The following is a 21,892-nucleotide window of genomic DNA, read 5'->3' as shown; positions in this document are numbered from 1 at the left end:
TCGCACAGAAACGAAGACCCAACACAGACATAAATAAATAAATAAATAAATAATTATTAAAAAGAAAAAGATCCACCTGCCAATGCAGGGGACATTGGTATTCGAGCCCTGGTCTGGGAAGATCCCACATGCTGCGGAGCAACTAAGCCCATGTGCCACAACTACTGAGCCTGCGCTCTAGAGCCCGTATGCCACAACTACTGAAGCCCGTGTGCCTAGAGCCCATGCTCCGCAACAAGAGAAGCCACCGCAATGAGAAGCCCGCGCACCACAATGAAGAGTAGCCCCCACTCACGGCAACTAGAGAAAGCCCACGTGCACCAATGCAGACCCAACACAGCCAAAAATAAATTTATTTTAAAAAAAGAAAATCCAAAGAGGGTGTAAGAGAGTTAACCACTGGAAAATTAGGCAAACTTATTGTGCCAATAATAAGGTCAAGGTAAGGTGGACTTGTTTGCCTTTAATCTTATGTCTAGTAATGCCCCAAAGAACATAGTGAGTTCCTCCTTTAAATTCAGTGGGGTTTCTGGGGATCACAATGATTTGGAAACTGGTATCAATAAAGGCCATAAAAGGTTATATATTGTGTGGTGACCAGTGGACCATCATGGTTGTATAGGTTATATATTGTGTGGTGACCAATGGACCATCATGGTTGTATGTGGGTGGCAGCTGGGGTCCCAGGGGCATGCTACATGCCTAGGAGGCGAGGGAGGTTGCCATTGACTCAGGTTAGAGAGTGCGGCAGTGGGTCCTACACCTTAGGGACCTGGGTTTGGGCCAGGAGGAGACTGGATGCTCGGTAAAGTTTGTCATAGAAGAACCTGGAGCTCCTTGGGGATCTTATCAAGATAACTGGAAAAGCTCAGATTGCAGTGTTACCAATACCATGTCTTTTGGTAAGGGTTCTACAGTGGTAGAAGGAAGCCCTGGCAATTTTGAAATGAGGACTCACTTCAGTAGTTTGATCTGTTAATAAGTGTCTGTGCCACAGGGCACCATAGGTGTTTTTCCAAATAACCCTGAGGATCAGGATCTTGGTTGTAATAGAGGCATGGGTAGCAGCAGAAGAAATATTTAAAAGTCTTAGTCAGCCATCTGCTCTTAAAGAGTACAGACTTTAGCAAACCCCATGACTGCTTTTTCATTCTCTAATTACTGCTCTTTCACAAGCAACCAGCTGATGGTTGCATATATTGTACAGAGTATCAGTCTTCCCTCCGAACATTTCTGTAGAACAGAGACCAATGCCTAGCTGAGACACACAACCAGCAGTCACAGGCTGAGTCATTCCCCTGAGCCTAGCATCAGTCACAGCTTATATGCTAGAAGTGAGACACACAATTCTAAGACACATACAGATGTATCTAGGCCAAGACACACAACCCAGGACCACCTTAAGGAGGGCCCCCATCCTGTTAGCCCATCCCTAAGCACCAATTATCAAAACTGTTGACTTATGTTGATTAAATGTATAACCGAGGCTCTGCAGGACACAGCAAATGTAGCACAGAGTAGCACAACTCAAAGCACAATCTTGCCAACAAGCAGCAGAACTATCTCCCACACTACTTAAAGTGGTTTGTACCCAGTTAGTAAGCTAAGAACACGAGAAGAAAGATCTCAAAGTAGTAGTGGTCACAACCTAGAGAGTGTCCAAAGAGATTTTGAAATTTTGTTACTCACCAAACGGACTTCTGGGCAGAGTGGGGCCTGCAAAAGCAGGTCTGGAGTGGCTTGAATAAGGCAGAGAGAATAGGGTGGCTTTTAGACAGTGGGTGGGACTGGATGGATGTGGGCTGGAATTTGCAAAATTTAAATTTCCCACTGGCCCCAAAGGATGAGGTACACAGGCTTTCCTGTCAGCCTTTCCAGATGTGGGGCCAAAGTGGATAGGGAAGACGGGTCTTAAAAGAAATCAGTGGTCAGATATCAAGACTAGAGTCAGACTCTTTATTACAAATAGATACTACTACTATCAACAGTTTACCAGTTAGTAAATTTAAGCAAGAGAAGTTAAATAATTTGCCTCATGTCACATAAATAACAAATGGCAGCCTTTTCTCAGTCACTACATTCTCTGGTGTGAATCTGTAGAATTTTAATAAGGTTTGAGTCATGATAGAAAACTCTTCTACATTCATTATCAATTTTTCTCAGTATCAAATTTTCTGGTTCTGAATAACCTGAATACTACTAGGTAAAAGGAACTGCCACATCCACTGTATTTTACTCTAGCATGAAATCTGAATATCTATGACAAATGAATGGCAAAGTTAGAGTATGAATACTCTCAAAGTTATATTAGAGTATGAGTTGAGCAAGGTGTGCAGTCTGTCTAAAGGCCTTCCCACATTCCTTACATTCACAGGGTTTCTCACCAGTATGAATGCGATGATGTCAGGCAAGTTCTGAGCTGCGGATAAAGGCTTTCCCACATTCTTTGCAATTATAGGGCTTCTTGGCAGTATGAATTCACTGATGTATAGTAAGTTGTGAGGCACAAATAAAGGTCTTCCCACATTCTTTACATTCATAGTGTTTCACACCAGGATGAATTCTCTGGTGTTCAGTAAGTTGTGAGCCACGAAGAAAGGCCTTCCCACATTCCCTACATTGATAAGTTTTCTCACCAGTATGAAGTCGCTGATGTTGATCAAGTTGTGAATGCAGTCTAAAGGCCTTCCCACATTCCTTATAACCATAGGGTTTCTCACCCGTATGAATTCTCTGATGTCGAGTGAGTTCTGAGCCACAAATAAAAGCTTTCCCACATTCCTTACATTTATATAAGTTTTGTCACCAGTATGAATTCTCTGATGTCGAGTAAGGTGTGCAGATTATCTGAAGGCCTTCCCACATTCCTAACATTCATAGGGTTTCTCATCTGTATGAATTCTCTGATGTTGAATAAGATGTGAGCCATGAATAAAGGCTTTTCCACGTTCCTTACATTCATAGTGTTTCTCACCAGTATGAGTTCTCTGATGGTCAGTAAGATAGGAAAAATGACTAAAGACCTTCCCACATTCCTTACATTTATAGGGTTTCTCACCAATATGAATTGCATGCTGTCCCATAAGTCCTGAGCCATAAATAAAGGCCTTCCCACATTCTTTGAATTTATAGAATTTCTCTCCAGGATAAATTTGCTGATATAGGATAAGAGATGTTTATAAGCTGAGAGTTGGCATTTTTTTGTAAGTCATTAATGCTTGCCCCAAATATCCCTCCTGATTTATCTGTTGCCTCTCAAACTGGCCTTTGCATTCCCAGACATCTCTGATACTGGAGCCCACAATGCTATGACTTGTTTCCATTATTATCTATTGGGATGATGTTACTTCATAAATTTCTTTTTGCAGACACAATTCCTTGGTTTTGCATCTGAACTCCAATCTGAAAGATAACCAGAAAGTAAACATACAGTGTTTCCTCTTAGGGGAGAAATAAAATTTCTATGGTAGAAATGGGGGGAAAACTGAAAATAATGTCCTTAAGAAGTGAAGATCGTATACAAGGCCTTCAATTTGAAAAAGAAGTCAAAAGCATAAACAAGAAAGATGAGGGAGGCTGTTAGGAAAACAGGTTAAGTCAGTACTTTCCAAATTCAGGTGTAGAGTAGAGTCACATAAATAGTCTACTAAAAGATTGGATGTCAGTGTACCACCTCAAATCAAGTAAATGAGAATTTACACCAATAGGTCTTAGGTTTCCTATGTTTAATACATTCAACCAGCCAATTCTGATGTTGCACAAAATTTAACAATCCCACCTAGAATTTTTCAATGGTTTCCAACTGCACTTAGAATAAAATCCAAATTCCCTTATCACAGCTTATGAAATCCTCCATAATCTTATCTTTGACATATCTCAACCAAAATCCTATCCAACACCTTCTCAACCCACTTTTCCCCAGTGTTCATTATGTACCAAATATTCATCACTTCTGAGCATCTGAAATAAGTCCTTTACCTTATCAAATTTTTCCACAGACTGTTCAATTTGTTAGAAATTTTCTAAACGTAGCTCTTTTCATAGCTGACTTCAAGTCTCAGGTGAAAAGTCACTTCCTTAGAAAGTTTGAGCTAGACAACCCTATTTAAATTCACTTCTTCATTCTCTATCTCATCATAGTATTTTCTGACTGCAATGTTCTGGATTTTAGAATTGTACAATCGCTTACTTATTCATATGTAATCTTTTATTTTCTTTATGTTAAAGCTCTTAAGGGGCAGGAACAATGGCTGTTTCACCCAACACAGAATAACCAAAATGTTAGTCATAAAAGGTGTTCCATAGATAATTGTTTAATGAATGAATCACTGGATGAATGAAAGGGGATTATTATAGGGATAAAAGGAAATACTATGCAGATATGGAAGTAGGGAAGAATTTAAGGATTATAACAATCATTTGTACTTATAATTACAGAATAGTTCTAAACATCTGTCCCTGATTTTAATCTCTCTCACATCACTGAAAGGATAATATAAGCTCTTTACTTCATAAGCTCTTTACTTCATTACTTCCCTCAGAAACTAAAAATCATAACCAAAACTAGATTATTAAATGATGCAAATAGAAAAATGATATTATATATACCTAACCACCCATCCATTCAATTGTTTCTCCCTTTACTTCTGCCAGTGCTCATTGTCATTTATGTGTAGTTATGACTATCTATACCATACTATACTGAGGTGCCTTTTCGTTTACCCTTCACTTGAATTTGTAGTATTACTCAACCTTCTGTCCAATATACAATCTATTTTGTTCCTCCAGGCCCCTTCTCTGGGCTTCCCTTCCCTCCTTTATGTCCAAAACCACTATATTTGTAATTCCCAGAAAACTATTTCTTCCCAGGCATTATAACAGGTTTGAAGCATAATAAAAGGGCAATGTAATGTTAAGCAAAGGGACTTAGGAATTTTGGGAGACTAGGATCACTACCTATTTGGTAGAATGAGGTGGGTAAACTGGACCACTAGAAACTCTATAACAAAGGCTATGCTGAATGTAAACTGAAGGAAATGATGGAGAATGGAAATCTAGATAATGGAACAGACAGAATATTCTAAAATGCTGAGTGAGTATAGAAAGTTTACAACACAAATATTCCTCTGACTGACTACAGTATGGTATGTTTTGTGACTCCAATAAAACCATTATTTGGTGCTAATGCTATAAAGATTGCCCTTGAAATAATATAAAAGAGAACTCAGGCAGTCTCTAGCAATGAGTGATTTGACAGTAAAAGCTGAGAAATAGTTCAGAGTAAAAGAAAGAGTAATAATGAGATCTAGTGAGGATTTAGTGAGAACACAGGATTCAGACAGACCAGGATTTCAGACCCTAGCTCTGTTGATGATTACCTTTCTGTGTAGACAAAGTACTTTTACCTATCTCAGTCACCATTTCTTCATATAACAATAGATATAGAAATATCTATTCCATGGGCTTGTAAAGATTAGGAATAATGCATGTAAAGTGCCTGGCATAAAGAGCTCAAGAAGTGGTTCTAAGATGAACTGGTTTGCAGGGCAGAAATTGAGACACAGATGTAGAGAACAAACGTATGGATACCAAGGGGGGAAAATGGCAGGGGCAGAGGGGTGGGGGTGGTGGTGGGATGAATTGGGAGATTGGGATTGACATATATACACAAATATGTATTAAATGGATAACTAATAAGAACCTGCTGTATAAAAAATAAAATTTTTTAAAAAGTGATTCTATCATTCTTATTACTATGGAAGAAGATTCAGGGGAAAAAAAGGCGGTGGGGGTTGTGTGCAGGGACTGAGCAAGGAAAATGATATTAAGTTTTCCTGCACCTGAACTATGTGTTTTTCATAAAATCAATGTAAATTTCATAATGTGAATGTGGAAAATTTCATTAAAATTTTCTATCATAAAGGAGATGAGGGGCTTCCCTGGTGGCTCAGTGGTTGAGAATCTGCCTGCCAATGCAGGGGACACGGGTTCGAACCCTGGTCTGGGAAGATCCCACATGCCGCAGAGCAACTAGGCCCGTGAGCCACAATTACTGAGCCTGCGCGTCTGCAGCCTGTGCTCCGCAACAAGAGAGGCCGCGATAGTGAGAGGCCTGCGCACCGCGATGAAGAGTGGCCCCCACTTGCCGCAACTAGAGAAAGCCCTCGCACAGAAACGAAGACCCAACACAGCCATAAATAAATAAAGAAATAAATAAATAAATAATTTTTTAAAAAAATGGAGTCGAATGTGAAAGGGGTGAGGCATGAAGACAAACAAACAAAAAGACTTCCAAAACTCAAGCAGTAGGGTGGAAATTATTCTAGATTCACCCTCTTGTTCATGCCCACAATCATCTGCAATGTTAATTTTCACTGTTATATCCCTGATGGCCTTACCTAGCTTAAATTCCACAGTCCATCATTGTAACTATTGTCTTGCATTTATGTCCCCAACCTGATTAAATCCAATTCTGCCTATTGTTCTTCTCCACCTGAGTAGCTGAACATGGCTGGTAAGGAACACACAACCACATTGACTATTCTCACTACACATTTATAACCACACAACTCAAACGGACCCTCAGCATTTCCCCTCACCTCTGCTACATTTCTCATTTTCTCACTCTCTGAGAAAACTTCCCTCACCCCTTTTCTCTCCTAAGATCTCAAAACTATCTCCTGGCTGATATCCAGATTAATAATTTCACGAAGAAGGGGGGGGAAAAAGTAAGAATGAGAGAATTTTCTCTCATGCAATCAAATCAACCAACCTGTACATAAACTCCAATAATCTGTTTCCCCTGCTGATAAAATGCTTCTGTCCAAGGCCAATACCTTAACTGGATCCTAAAGACTATCTTCTCTGACATAACTTTTTCTTGCATATGCTTCTGCAATCCCCATCCCCTCTCCTTCACAAATAGTTTTCCTGCTCTCATGTTTTGTTCCTATCAGCACAAAAGACACTCCTTAAAATCTCCTTTAAAGTATGTACACACAAACAACTTCCTTGACTCGAGGAGCCCCTGCAGCTACCAATCATTTCCTTGTCCTCTGTTTTACAAGATTTCACACTATCTACACATTGTCTCACCATCCACACATTGTCTCACTTCCTATTTTTTTTGTGTTAAAATAGTTTGCCATAGAAAAACGTAAGCTTTTGAAAGTGGAAAAAACCCAATATAACAATCACTCAGCTTCAACAACTGTCAACTTATAGACACTCTTATTTATCCATCCACTTCTCACAGCCAATCCATAAATTAATTTGAAGCAAATTCCAGGCATCTTATTATTTCATCTGTAAATATTTCAGCATGAATCTCTAAGACAAGAACATTTTTGCAAAAGCATAGTAATATAGTAATCAAAACTAAAATTTACAAGGCTTCCCTGGTGGCACAGTGGTTGAGAATCTGCCTGCCAATGCAGGGGACATGGGTTCGAGCCCTGGTCTGGGAAGATCCCACATGCCACGGAGCAACTAGGCCCATGAGCCACAATTACTGAGCCTGTGCGTCTGGAGCCTGTGCTCCGCAACAAGAGAGGCTGCGATAGTGAGAGGCCCGTGCACCGTGATGAAGAGTGGCCCCCACTTGCCACAACTAGAGAAAGCCCTCACACAGAAACGAAGACCCGACACAGCCATAAATTAAATAAATTAATTAATTAATTAATTAATTAATTAAAAAAACTAAAATTTACAGCAATTCTTTAAGATCAAATATCCAGTTAGTCTTCCTATTTCCCCAGTTGTCTAATTATAAATGTGTATTTTTCAGTTTGTTTGAATCAAGATCCATGTGAGGTCTGTAAATGAGACTGGTTGCTATCTCTAAGTCTCTTTTAATCTTTAAGATATATAATTAAAGATAAAATATAGCCTGAGTTCAAAATAATCCTTCCAATTCATATTCAGGACTACAGGGTTTCTATTTAATGTTATCAATCTTAAATCTGTATTTCCTTTCTCCTGTACTGACAGTCTCAGTTTTCAAAGACTCCAACTAAATTGCTCATTTATTTTATTCCACAGAACCTAACAATATCAGCACTGCTACCACTAATATGGTTACTAAAAACATTATGGTGGGGCTTTTAGATAGTGTCTTTTCTTCTTAGGATATATAACCAATGGATACACATTTAGATTGAATTGTTTCCTTTCTCTTTTGGTTTCAGGGATTTTTCTAAAGTTAATTTTGTTTTATAGTTGTGTAAGATGTTTATTATAGTTCCCAACTCAAATCTACAAAATAAAGTAAAATGAAAGAAGTCCTCTTCATCCCATTACTTTCCCTCCCCTTGTACAAAGTAACAACTAAAAAACACTTTATTTTTTTCCTCTTTGATCTTTATTACTTCCTTCCTTCTGTTGACTTTAAGTTTTGTTCTTTTTCTATTCTTTTAGGTGGTAGGTTAGGTTGTTTATTTGAGATTTTTCTTGGGTTTTTTGTTTTGTTTTGTTTTTTGTTTTTTGAGGAAGGCCTGTATCACTATGAACTTCCTTCTTAGGACTGCTTTTGCTGCATCCCATAGATTTTTGTATGGTTGTATCTTCATCGTCATTTGTCTTGAGGTATTTTATGATTTCCTCTTTGAGTTCCTCATTGACCCATTGGTTTTTTTAGTAGCATGTTGTTTATTCTCCATCTAATAGGTGTTTGTTTTGTTGGGTTTTTTTTTTCATTTTTCTTTCTGTAGTTGATTTCTACTTTCATGACAGTGTGGTCAGAAAAGATGCTTGAAATAATTTATATTCTCTTAAATTTGTTGAGGCTTGTTTTGTGTCACACTAGTGGTTTATCCTAGAGAATGTTCCATGCACGCTTGAAAAGAATGTGTATTCAGGGGGCGGGGGCGGTTTGGATGTAGTGTCCTGTATATATCAATTAAGTCTAACTGTTCTATTGTGTCGTTTAGGATCTCTGTTGTCTTATTCTAAAAAACACTTCAAAAAATACAATATCCTTCCTGTTTTAGATAAATAACAGCATGTTTTAGTATAATCACTGTTTGGCCTTAGTTCTATCATTTTGATTTATGATACATAAACACTCGAACATGCACACATACATATCTTTTATCTATACAGTCTTTCTCTATGTATACCATTTTACTTATTCTCTTTTTTGGGGCATATCTTTTCACATTTAGTCAAGTTTACATTTTTGATCCAATGCTTATTTTTATCCTGATAAATTTATATAATAACTGTTGTCCTCCTCCTCTCTCTGCTATTACCTACTGGTTTCCTAATATGAGACATATTGAAAATAATTATTAACCTCTTATCCCTTCCCTAGGCTCTGATTTGAAATATTTACTTCCTCTGTTAATATCTATAAGGTAATTTACAAGCTTGTTGTACTTTTCATATACCCCTCACATTCTCACCCTACTTCTTAGATAATTATAACTATATATATCTACTATACCTAAGCAATAATACTATACTCTCTCCCTTAATACCACCACTTAGTATTACATATACAGGTTATTATATACTTAATGCTCAACCCAGTCCTTAGGTTGATGTCTCTCTATTTCTGTTTTCTGAAGCTCATTTTCAGGTTGATCCCTTGGGAAGGGGTTAGAGGAATAATACTCCTTGAGCTTCTGCATATATATATATATATATAACAATTTGGCTAGGTAAAAAATTCTTAGCTCAAAATTTATGTCTTTGTATAACTTAAATAGAAAAATAGACATTGTCTTCTGGAATAAAGCTTTGCTGTAGAAAGGCCAGATGATAATCTGATTTTCCTTTCCTTTTAAGTGACTTCGTCTTTATGCCTGGATGCCAAAGTTATGATCTTCCTGGATACATTGTGTACTTTTTCAAAACATGGCTTCAGTCCTTTTGTTCTTAATTTTAGTTAACTTGAGTCATTTTTGGCAATTGTTCTGTTCCATTAAACTCTTATTGGAACTCTTAATGAAGATGTTAGATCCTCACTGCCTATCTTCTATATCATTTTCTCTCTAATCCTTTTTCTCTCCTTCTTAATTTCTTCTTGATTTTGAAATATTTTCTCCTTTCCATCTCCTGTTTCTCCCAAAGCATTATTTGTTGCACATTTTCATTTTTATTTCCCTTCTAGTTTGGTCTTCACCTCTGAAATGATTTTTTATTTTATTTCTAATTCTTTCCTGAGTCTGTCACCATCTTTAATTTTTTTTTCTCCAGTTGCCTCATATCTGAGTTTTTCTAATTCTGTTTTATTGTTCTTTCAGAGTGTCTATCATTTTCTGACATTTTTAGCTAGCTTTGAAACATTATGACGGTACATATGACGTGCTGGTGTGCCTTTCATTGTCTATAGGAATGTTGTTTTATTCTTTAATCTCTTTTATAGCAATTTTATGCAAGGTTAAACCAGAATCTTTTCCTATTGCTTTTATTTAAATTTTTAAAATTTAAATTAACATAAGCAAAGCTTTCTTGTGTACAGTTCTATGAATTTTAATACATGTAGAGATTCATATAACCACAATAATTATACAGAATAGTTCGATCACCCCCAAAACTCCCTCAAGCTATCACTTTATACTCCCTCCCTCCCCTAGTCCCTAATCTCTGGCAAACACTGATCTGTTCTCCATCTCTATGATTTTTTTTCATTTCCAGATTGTTATATAAATGGAATCATACAGTATATAACTTTTAGAGATTTTTTTCCCATTCAGCATAATGCTGTTGAGATCCATGCAAGTACCTTCATGTACTTATAGTTCATTCTTTTTTATTGCTGAGTACTATTCCATTGTATGGATGTGTCATTCACATGCTGAAGGACATTTAGGCTGTTTTCAATTTGGGGCAATTGTGAACAGAGCTACTACAAATAACCCTGTATAGGCTTTTGTGTGAATATAAGTTTCCATTTTTCTAGGGTAAATACTCAGGAGTAGGATTGCTGGGTTATGTATGTGTAAATTCATAAGAAACTGCTAAACTCTTTTCCAAAAGTTACTGTACCATTTTGCATCCCTTCCAGCAAAGTATGAGAGTTCCAGTTGCTCAGTATCCTTGCCAGTACCTAGTACTGGCAATATATTTTATTTTAGCCATTCTAATAGGTGTTTAGATTCTCATCATGGTTTTAATATGCATTTTCCCAATGGCTAATGGTGTTGAACATCTTTTCATGTGTTTATTTGCTATCCATATATCCTCTTTGATGAAGTGTCTGTTCAAGTCTTCCTCTTTGACTCATAGGCTATTTAGAGGTGTCTTGTTTCATTTCTAAGTGTTTGGAGGTTTGCCTCTAATCTTTGTTATTGATTTCTCATTTAATCCTATTATGTCAAAGGACATAAGATGTATGGTTTCAATTCTTTTAAATTTAAAGTTTGCTTTATGATCCAAGATATGTCCTGTGCACACTTGAAAAGAGTGTGTATGCTAATATTGTTGGGTAAAGTATATTATAAATGTTGATTATATTCATTTGCATGATTGTGTTATTTAGTTTTTCCATACACTTGCTGATTTTCTGTCTACTAGTTCTATCAATTACTTAGAAAGGCATGTTGGAGTCTATATAAAATTGTGGATTTAATTATTTCTCCTTTCAGTTCTGTCAGTTTTTATTTCATATATTTTGGAGCTCTCTTGTTAGGTATACACATTGAGAATTATTATGTCTTCTCAGTGAATTGACCCTTTTATCATTATGTAATGTCCCTCTTTATCCCTGGTGATTTTCTTTGCTCTCTAGTCTTTGTTTCCTGTTAATATTACCATTCCAGTTCTTTTTTATTTGTGTTTGCTTAATGTATCTTTTTCTATCCTTTTAATCTACCTATATTTGAAGTGAGTTTCTCATAAATAGCACACTTCAGTCATGAATTTTTATCCATTTGGACATTCTCTGTCTTTTAATTGGTGTATTTAGTCCATTGGCATTTAATGTAATTATTGATGTGTTTGGATTCAGGTCTACTATTTTATTATTTGTCTTCTATGTGCATCCTGTTTTTCATTCCTCTGTTTCCAATTTTATGCCTTCATTTGTGCTGACACTTTTTTTGGCCCATCATCCTTTTCTTTTTAATGGTGGTAAAATATACATAACATAAAATTTACCATCTTAGCCATTAAGTGTACAGTTCACTAGTGTTAAGTATATTCACATTGTTGTGCAACCAACCTTGAAAACTGTTTTATCTTGCAAAACTGAAACTCTGTGCCCACTAAACAAAGTCTCTCTCCAAGTCTGTACTCTAGATACCTTAGAAAATTAAATCAGTTTGTCTTTTTGTTACTGGCTTATTTCACTTAGCATAATGTCCTCAAGGTTCATCCATGTTGTGGTATGTGTCAGTATTCCTTCCTTTTTAAGGCTGAATAATATTTCACTGTCTGTTTATACTACATTTTTGTTTATCCATTCATTTGTTGATGGACATCTTGGTTGCTCCCCCATGTTAGCTATTGTGAATAATGGTGCTATGAACATGGGTGTACAAATATCTGTTTGGGCCCCACCTTTCAATTCTTTTGGGTATATGCCCAGAAATGGTATTGCTGGATAATATGGTAACTGAACACTTTTTAATATTCCATTTTAATTCTTACTCATTTTTAATTGAGATGGGTGTTATTCTATGTTTCGGAGGAAAAATTGGGCCAGGGTAGATTTTATAGCTTTGTGGCATTGAAGCTCCCTCTTTGTGGTTTTCTATGAGTGCTCAAAACTGTAGTCTTAAACACTTCCTGAAATCTGCCTCCTCTGCTCCTCTCCCCCACTTTTATCTAGACCACCTTCTTCCTTTGCCACTATCATCCCTGTCCTGTTGTTCAATTTGGATTCTACTACCAGAAATGTCTCCTGAGTAGTAGATGTTGTCCTGAAAGGCATCTGTGGTTTGGATTCTAGAGTTTAAGGGGCCCAGACTTTAGCTGTGCTGTATTTACCTTGCACTTACCTGCCTATAGAAGGATGACTTCCAGTTTCAGCTGCTGCTGTACTTTCTAGTGAGTAAATTTATGATTTGAGTGTTCTCTTCTTCTCAGAGCTGTCAGATACTCCCTTGCTTTTATTTCTACTTCATCCATAAAAGCTGCAGACACCAAAAGGGTCTTAGGGCTGTCAGTTTATTCCCAGCTAATCTTCTTATAGGGTTTGAGGGGGTGACTTGTCACTTAGCTTTGATGTAGATGTTACCTGTGGATTTGTATTTTGCTCTCTTAGTTTCTCTCTTATTTGGTTTGTTTGTTTTGTTTGGTGGGAGATGGGGAGGATTCAAGGAAAGCAAAAACATTACACATTCACAGCCACCATTTTCCCAGAATTCTCTTCCACGTTTTTTAAAGCCATTTCAATCAGGAATGATTTTTGTTTCATAACTCCACTGAAAAAACACTCTTTCTAAGACCATCAAAACCCTCCCTTTTGTTAACTCTAGTGGTCAGTTACTGTTCTTCCAGCAATGCATGACAGTTTATCTACTGGTACATCCATACTTACCTTGGTCATTTTCTACTTTGCTCACCAGTCTTTCTCATTCTCCTTTTAGATACCATCTAGGGTGATCAACCATCTCAGTTTGCCTGGGATTGTCCTGGTTTTAGCACTGAAAAGTCCCACATTCTGGAAAACTCCATAATTGGGAAAACCAGGACCATCCTCCTTTCCTGACTTCTAAGTGGAAGAATGGCTCCGAGAACAGGCTTTGACACTCTTCTCCTCTCAATATTTCACTCATTTATCAAGTGATCTAATTCAGTCTTATTGCTTAATAAACTATCCATCTGTTGATGATTCCCAGCTCTACCCTCTCCACTCTGCCAGAAGCTCACATATCCAAATACTATTGATCCTTCTGGCTTAACCTTAAAAAAAAATCCTGAATCTAATCATTTTCTTAACATTTCTACTGTTAACATCATAAGCGTCAGCAAATTTTTTCTTTAAGAGCCAGATAGTGAATATTTTAGGCCTGCAAGCCACAGTCCCCATTGCAACTACTCAACTTGGCCACTGTAGCACAAAAATAGCCAAAGACAACACATAAGTGAATAGGTGTGGCTATGTTCTGATAAAACTTTATTTATAAAAAATAGGCAGCTGGCTCACAGGCCATACATAGTTTGCTGAACCCTAGTCTAACCTATTATCATCTTATGTGTGATTTACTAACACAGCATCCCAATTAGTCACCTTATTCCTCTCCTCTTAGCTTCAACAGTAGTCAAAAAGTATTTTTTGTTAAGAAATACATACAAATGAGAGTGTTTTATGCATTTGTATATACACATATTTAAAAGGTATGAAGAATAATGAAATGAATACTATGTATCCATTACTAAGCTTAAAAAATAAAACATTATTGATGCTTCTTGAATATCCCTCCCAAAGCAAATTGTTCTTGCTTTCCTGTACCCTACAGGTAACCACTATTTTGAAATTTGTATTTCTCATTCTCTTTCCTTTTATTATTGTTTTACTATATATATGTGAATTCTTATTTAAGATACTGTGCAGTATGACAACATTTGAACACTATATATAAATAGCATCATACTACTTGTATCCTGTGACTGTTTTTTATGATTAGCCTGATATATTAGCTATAATTCATTCATTTCATGGCAGTATGGTTTTATTTAGCATACAATAGAAACAGGATGATTTACTGATCTATTCTGATGCTGACAGACATTTAGATTGTTTCTAGTATTTTGCAAACATTGTGGGTACTGACATTCTTCCTCATCTCTCCCACTGCAACCTCTGCTTTTAGCAGTATGGTACACTTTATCTATCATGAAAAGTAGTCTTCTGTTGCAAAACTGCTAAATGCTGGATCTATCAAAATAAACGTATCTTTAAACTTGCCACTGAGCGCTCAAGAAAGTAAAGGAAATTCCTAAAATCAAAAACAATGTAAACATACTAAACACAGAAAAGAAAACTGAAACTGGAGTGGCAAAGCAAACCTGAGAACTGAAACCACCTTGTGGGGCATCCCAACAGAAACCAAGAGCTTTTGTGGATTGATGTCCATGTGAAGGAACAAGGTTAAGTCTCAAACCACGCAAAGTGAAGAACGAAACCTGAGACTACAGCATAAAACCCAGGTCTTCAAAGAAGCCACACCCAGAGTTAAAGGGTGGGCTAGGAAAAACAGTCTCCTGCCAGATAAGGGACTAACAGGTAAATCTGCTCTCCTCAGCTATGGTTCTAGATTTCACCACAACTACCACCATCAAAAATTTAAAAAAGAGTCTCACCTGAGAATTAATAATTAACATCCATCCTCACATAAGATTGGAGTTCAAATTTACACTACCTGTCATGGACACCTCAAACTGAGAAATTAATGAAAGAATAGACCTGGTCTCTGGTAGAAACGAGTAAATAATCTCTTAGAGTAATGCTTTGAATCCAGATCCTTCAAGATTCCCCCCTTTCAAACTGAGGTGCATAGAAAGTCACATTCAAAAGTAAGACTAGCAGAAATAAACCATCAGGTATTAGCATTAGCAGAAATAACAAACAGAAGAGTTAAACCACCAGCCACTTCAGATACTAGGAGAGAAAATATATAAAAATTCACTATATATTTTTTTAAAAAGATGGAGTCAAAAAGTGAGAAGTACCCAAGTATCAACAAGTACACCAAGTACCCAGATCTTGATTTCTAATAATATTCTCCAATAAATAAAACCAGAGCTCCTTCAAGAAGTTGCTGATTCTAGGCCTGGGACAGGAAATATACATGAGGAGCTTGGAGCATCTCGTATACCAGAAGTAAAGAAATGTTTCCAAAAACCGAGAGTGATGGGGTTCAAAGAGACACAGAAGCCACGTGAAAGAGCTCCCCATGGCCAAAGCAACAAAGTAAATAAAGTAGTATTAAATTTATAACTCATAATATGAAACAAATATTCATGATTCCATACTGATATAAATAAGTTATTGAATAAATAAATAAGTGGAGGAGAAAAGACAAATCTCCTAAGCAGAAGAATTTTAAATAACTTATGTAGATACTCTGTCCCAAGGAGGTAGAACATAATTCCTATTCCTTAAGTGTGGATTGTGCATAGTGTCTTCCTTCCAAAAAATATAGTATGGAAAGGGGGAAATAAAAGAGTAACTTTACAGTGGAGAAACCTGACAAACACTACCTCAGCCAGGTAAGCAAGGTTAACATCATCAGTGGTAAGTCATGTTGACAGTATGTACCTGTGATATCATGTGATGAGAATGGCACTTTACCTCTGTGGTCTTCCTTCCAAAAACCCATAACCCCAGTCTAATCATGCAAAAAGTACCAGACAAGTCTCAATGAGAGACAGTCTACAAAATACCTGACCAATACTGCTCAGAACTGTCAAGGTCATCACAAACAAGGAAAGTCTGAGAAACTGTCGCAGCCAAGAGGAGCCTAAGGAGACATGACAACTAGATGTATGTGGTATCCTGGATGGGATCCTGGAACAGAAAAAAAAAAAAAGACATTAGATAAAAACTAAGGAAATCTGAGTAAAATACAGGCTTTCGTTAAAAATAATGGATCAGTATTGGTTCGTTAATTATGACAAATGTACAAATGAAAGTTGTTAATAATAGGGGAAATGGTGTAGGGTTATGTGGGGACTCTTGGTACTAGCTTTACAACTTTTCTGTGAATCTAAAAAGTTTAGTTTTTTTAAAACATGAGAAAGTAACAACTGATTAGCAAAATGACCAGGGAAATTTTTTTAAAAAATCCAAATAGAACTTTAAAAATTAAAAAAAAATGTAATTTAAAAGTCAATGGATGGGGCTTCCCTGGTGGCGCAGTGGTTGAGAGTCTGCCTGCCAATGCAGGGGACACAGGTTCGAGCCCTGGTCTGGGAAGATCCCACATGCCGCGGAGCAACTAAGCCCGTGCGCCACAACTGCTGAGCCTGCGCGTCTGGAGCCTGTGCTCCGTAGCAAAGAGAGGCCGCAATAGTGAGAGGCCCGCACACCACGATGAAGAGTGGCCCCCGCTCGCCGCAACTAAAGGAAGCCCTCGCACAGAAACGAAGACCCAACACAGCCAAAAATAAATAAATAAAAATTAAAAAAGAAAAAGAAACAAAGCAATGAGCAAGCATCCTTGAGTATATGTATTTAAAAAAAAAAGTCAATGGATGAATTGGAAATATTAGAATATAATCATGACGTGTTTTTTTCAAATACTTCCTAGTTTCATCCATTGAAGTCTTAGAAACAGTGACCAATCCAGCAGCATGAGCAGGCTAATGACTAGATTGCTGTCTCTAAATACTATTTCTCACTCCAAAGAATCAGGGCTCCTTGGAGCATCTCAGCGACAGGGCAGAAAATGTATATTATGAGCCCTGGAGCAAAGTGGCATATTAGAAAAGCAAAGAAGCTATCAAAGACTTCCTAGGGTCATGTCAAAAGGACTCAGGAACGAATCTGAAGAGGCTCCTACTGGTCAAATAAAGGACAATTTGAGCATATATTTAAGAATAATAACTGTAATGTAATAACTGATGAAATACCAAATATTTTTTTTAAATCTATGAGTTTATAATAACAATTTTTTAATTCTTTGGTAATTTTTAGAGGATGAAATGGCTGTTAACACCACAGAAAGAGAAACAAATTGACATTAAATGCTTCCTGATAAAACGCACAATACTAATACAGTTTGTTTATAGGGAATAAAGGGGAGAGGGGTACAAGTTAAATAACAGGACAGATGATCCAGTTTCTTTAGCATATAAACTATGAGAAAGGGAAGGAAAGGAATCAACAACAAAATCTCACTGGACAGATTAAGTAGCAAATCAGATACAACTCATGAGAGAATCAGTGACTAGATGACTTATCTGGAGAAATTTTATATCACATACTATATAGAGGAAAAGAGACTAGAAATATGAAAGCAAAGTTAAGAGTCATGAAGAAAGGACAAAGATCTTATCGGTCTTCCAAAAAAGAACAGGGTTGAAACTATATTCAAAGATGTAATAGCTTTTTTAATTCAGAACTGATGAATTTTTCTTTCTGGGATCATTTTCATTTTTTTCTAAAGTACATCCTTAGAAGTTTCTTTCTGTTCATGGTTAAGTCAATTCTGTTCATTTTGATCATTTTCAGATGTATAGAACTGCAAGAATTTATCATGAACAGAAAGAAACTTCTAAGGATGTACTTTAGAAAAAATGAAAATGACCCCAGAAAGAAGAACTAAGAAGAAAGTGTAAAGTAAGACTTTGAAAAATGTAAGCAATAATTGTTTACTATTAATGTAATGAAACAATAATAATGTTTACTATTAATGTAATGAAACAATAATAATGTTTAACTAATAACATTAAAATTCTGAATAATAAATAAATAAAAATTTAAAAAAAAAGAAACAAAGCATATGAGTCAGAAGATGGGGGACTGGAATTATAATATTTAAAAATCTTTATATTACTTGAGAAGATTATAATAAAGATACTGATTTACACTTTAAGTTAATTAGGTATGATGAAATTTCAAGAATAAGAACTAAAAGAAAAGAGAAAATAGCTAACAAACTGCTTGCCATGGGCCAGGCACTATTCTAACTGCTTTATACATATTTGAACTCATTTAATCCTCACAAGAATCCTATAAGTAGGTATCACTACTATCTATATTTACAAATGAGAAAGTAGAAGCCCAGAGAGGATAAGTGAATTGCCAAAAGTCAAACAGCTATTAAATGGCAGAGCCAATGACACCAAAAGCAACAAAAGCAAAAATAAACAAGTGGGACTACATCAAAAAAAAAGTTTCTGCACAGCAAAGGAAACCGTCAACAAAATGAAAAGGCAACCTACTGAATGGAAGAAAATATGCAAATCATATATCTGGGGTTAATATCCAAAATCTCAATACATAAAGAACTCATACAACTCAATAGTAAAAATAAATAAATAAAAAAGTCTGATTTAAAAATGGGCAGAAGAGGGACTTCCCTGGTGGCCCAGTGGTTAAGAATCCACCTTCCAATCCAGGGGATGCGGGTTCAATCCCTGATCAGGGAACTAAGATCCCACATGCCACGGGGCTACTGAGCCCGCATGCCTCAACTACTGAACATGCGAGCCACAACTAGAAAGCCCACGTGCCTCAACTACAGAGCCCACACGCTCTGGAGCCCACGAGCCACAACTAGAGACAAGCCCGAGTGCCACAACCCAGAGCCGGCGCGCTGCAGTGAAGATCCCACATGCTGCAATTAAGACCTGACACAGCCAAAAATAAAAATAATAAATACATTTTTCTTTTTTAAAACGGGTAGAAGATCTGAATAGACATTTTTCCAACGACATACAGATGGCCAACAGGTAAATGAAAAGATACTCAACATCACTAAGCATCAGGGAAATGCAAATCAAAACCACAGTGGGGAATTTCCTGGCAGTCCAGTGGTTAGGACCTGGCACTTTCACTGCCGGGGCCCGGTTCAATCCCTGAGCTGGGAACTAAGATCCCGCAAGCTGTGAGACGGGCCAAAAAATACGCACAATGAGATATCACTTCACACCTGTTAGAATGGCCATTATCAAAAAGAATATAACAAGTGTTGTCAAGGATGTAGAGAAAAGGGATCCCTTGTCATTATTGATGGGAATGTAAATTGATGCAGCCACTGTGGAAAACAGTATGGAGGTTCCTCAAAAAATTAAAAATATAACTACATATGATCCAACAATTCTTCTTCTGGGTATTTTTCCAAAGAAAATGAAAACACTAATTTGAAAAGATATATGTACCCCCACATTCTCCGCAGCATTAACCAAGACATGGAAACAGCCTAAGTGTTCATCAGTGGATGAATGGATAAAGAAAATGTGTGTGTGTGTGTGTGTGTGTGTGTGTATATATATACACAAAATTAAACAGACAATTACCATATGATCCAGCAATTTCACTTCTGGGTATATACCCAAACACTTGAAAGCAGGGACTCAAACAGGTATTTGTACACCCATGTTCCTAGAAGTATTATTCACAATAGCCAAAAGATGGAAGCAACCCAAATGTCTGTTGATGGATGAATCGATAAACAAAATGTGGTAAATACATACAACAGAATTCAGCCTTAAAAAGGAAATTCTGACACATGCCAGAACATGGATGAAACTTGAGGACATTGTACTAAGTGAAATAAGCCATACACAAAAAGACAAACGTTGTACGATTCAACTCATATGAGATATCTAGAATAGTGAAATTCATAAAGACGGAAAGTAGAATGGTGGTTGCCAGGCCCTGGTGGGGAAGAGGAATTGGGAGTTATTATTTAATGAGTACATAGTTTCATTCTGGGAAGATGAAAAAGTTGTGGAAATGAATACAGTGATGGTTGAAAGAGAATGTGAATGTACTTAATGCCACTGAATTTACACTCAAAAAAGGTTAAAATGGGGCTTCCCTGGTGGCGCAGTGGTTGAGAATCTGCCTGCTAATGCAGGAGACACGGGTTCGAGCCCTGGTCTGGGAAGATCCCACATGCCATGGAGCAGCTGGGCCCGTGAGCCACAGCTGCTGAGCCTGCGCGTCTGGAGCCTGTGCCCCGCAACGGGAGGGGCCGCGATAGTGAAAGGCCCGCGCACCGCGATGAAGAGTGGCCCCCACTTGCCGCAACTAGAGAAAGCCCTCGCACGAACCGAAGACCCAGCACAGCCAAAAATAAATAAATAAATAAATAAATAAATAAAAATTTTAAAAAAATTATTAAAAAAAAAAAAAAAAAAGGTTAAAATGGAACACAATTGTTATTCATTGTTTTAACACAATTTTAAGTAAGTAAATAAATAACTCCTGCAAATTAATTAATTATTAAGAAAATAAACCTAAACAATCTAGTGGAAAAGATGGCAAAATTTTACATAAAAAGAAAGTATAAATAACAAATATATATTTTTTAAAAAACATTTAACCTAGTTGATAAAAACTAGGAAAATGTAGAACTTTACATTCACTATTGTATAGTGAAGAATTAACTTTCCCTAAAGAGAGGTCTGGCCTCTGTCCTGGTTCCTGAGAGGTAACCTCTAAAGCCTTGGAATTTCTCAAGTGATAGGAGTATCTCTGTTACTCATAGTGAACCCCTTGGACTACACCTACTCCTGGTGGCAGCTGCCCATGCCAGAAAGATGAACCATATACTTAGAGAGCTGGGTCTTTGGGCCAGGTGAAATCAGCCTCCATAGAAGGGTAGGAAGCTGGAGGCCAAGTTCAACCACATGGGTGATAACTCAACCATGCCTATGTAATAAAGCCTTGATTAAAAACTTTGCACACTGAAACTCAGGTGAGCATCCTAGGTTAGCAATATTCCACGCATATTGTCACATCAATGATGTGAGGGCTAAGCATCCCTGAGGACATGGAACCTTCGCATTTGGGAACCCTCTCAGATTCTACCCTATGTGTGTCTTCCTTTGGCTGGTTCTAATCCTTTTGCTGGTATTCTTATGCTGTAATAAAACTAATTATAAGTATAGTGCTTTCCTGAATTCTGTGAGTTATTCTTGTGAATTATAAAATTTGAGGGAGTCCACGAAGATCCCCGAATTTGTAGCCAGCTGATCTGAAATGAGGTTGACCCTGTGGACTCCTAAACTTTCAGATGGTGCCAGAAGTCTTGTGCCAGAAGTCTTGGGCAAATTTGGCAATCTGGAGGACTGTGCCCTAACCTTGTGTTTCACTAACTCTGGGCAACTGCATTGGCACAAATTATAATGTGTGATTATAAATTCTAAGTGTAAATGAGGAAATGCATCAAAGAAAACTCTGGTACTGGAAGAGCAGAGTGGTACAGTTACTTTCAAAAAGAATTTGCCATTATCTTGAAAAATTGAATATTTACATACCCTATGAACTAGA

General features: G+C 37.0%; 1 protein-coding gene across 1 annotated transcript in view; it reads right to left on the bottom strand.

Moving 5' to 3' along the window:
• Positions 1-21,892, bottom strand: part of ZNF461 (zinc finger protein 461) — a 133,613-nt gene that overhangs the window by 99,768 nt on the left and 11,953 nt on the right. The window contains exon 4 of the mRNA XM_057533284.1: positions 16,333-16,456. Coding sequence (XP_057389267.1) covers positions 16,333-16,456 — 124 coding nt within the window. The remainder of the gene's footprint in view (positions 1-16,332; positions 16,457-21,892) is intronic.

Source organism: Balaenoptera acutorostrata, chromosome 19 (genome assembly GCF_949987535.1).
Source record: "Balaenoptera acutorostrata chromosome 19, mBalAcu1.1, whole genome shotgun sequence".
In the NCBI taxonomy this organism is placed as follows: Eukaryota; Metazoa; Chordata; class Mammalia; order Artiodactyla; family Balaenopteridae; genus Balaenoptera; species Balaenoptera acutorostrata.
The sequence above is the reverse complement of the archived record's forward strand: the minus strand, read 5'-3'. Positions and strand labels throughout refer to the sequence as shown.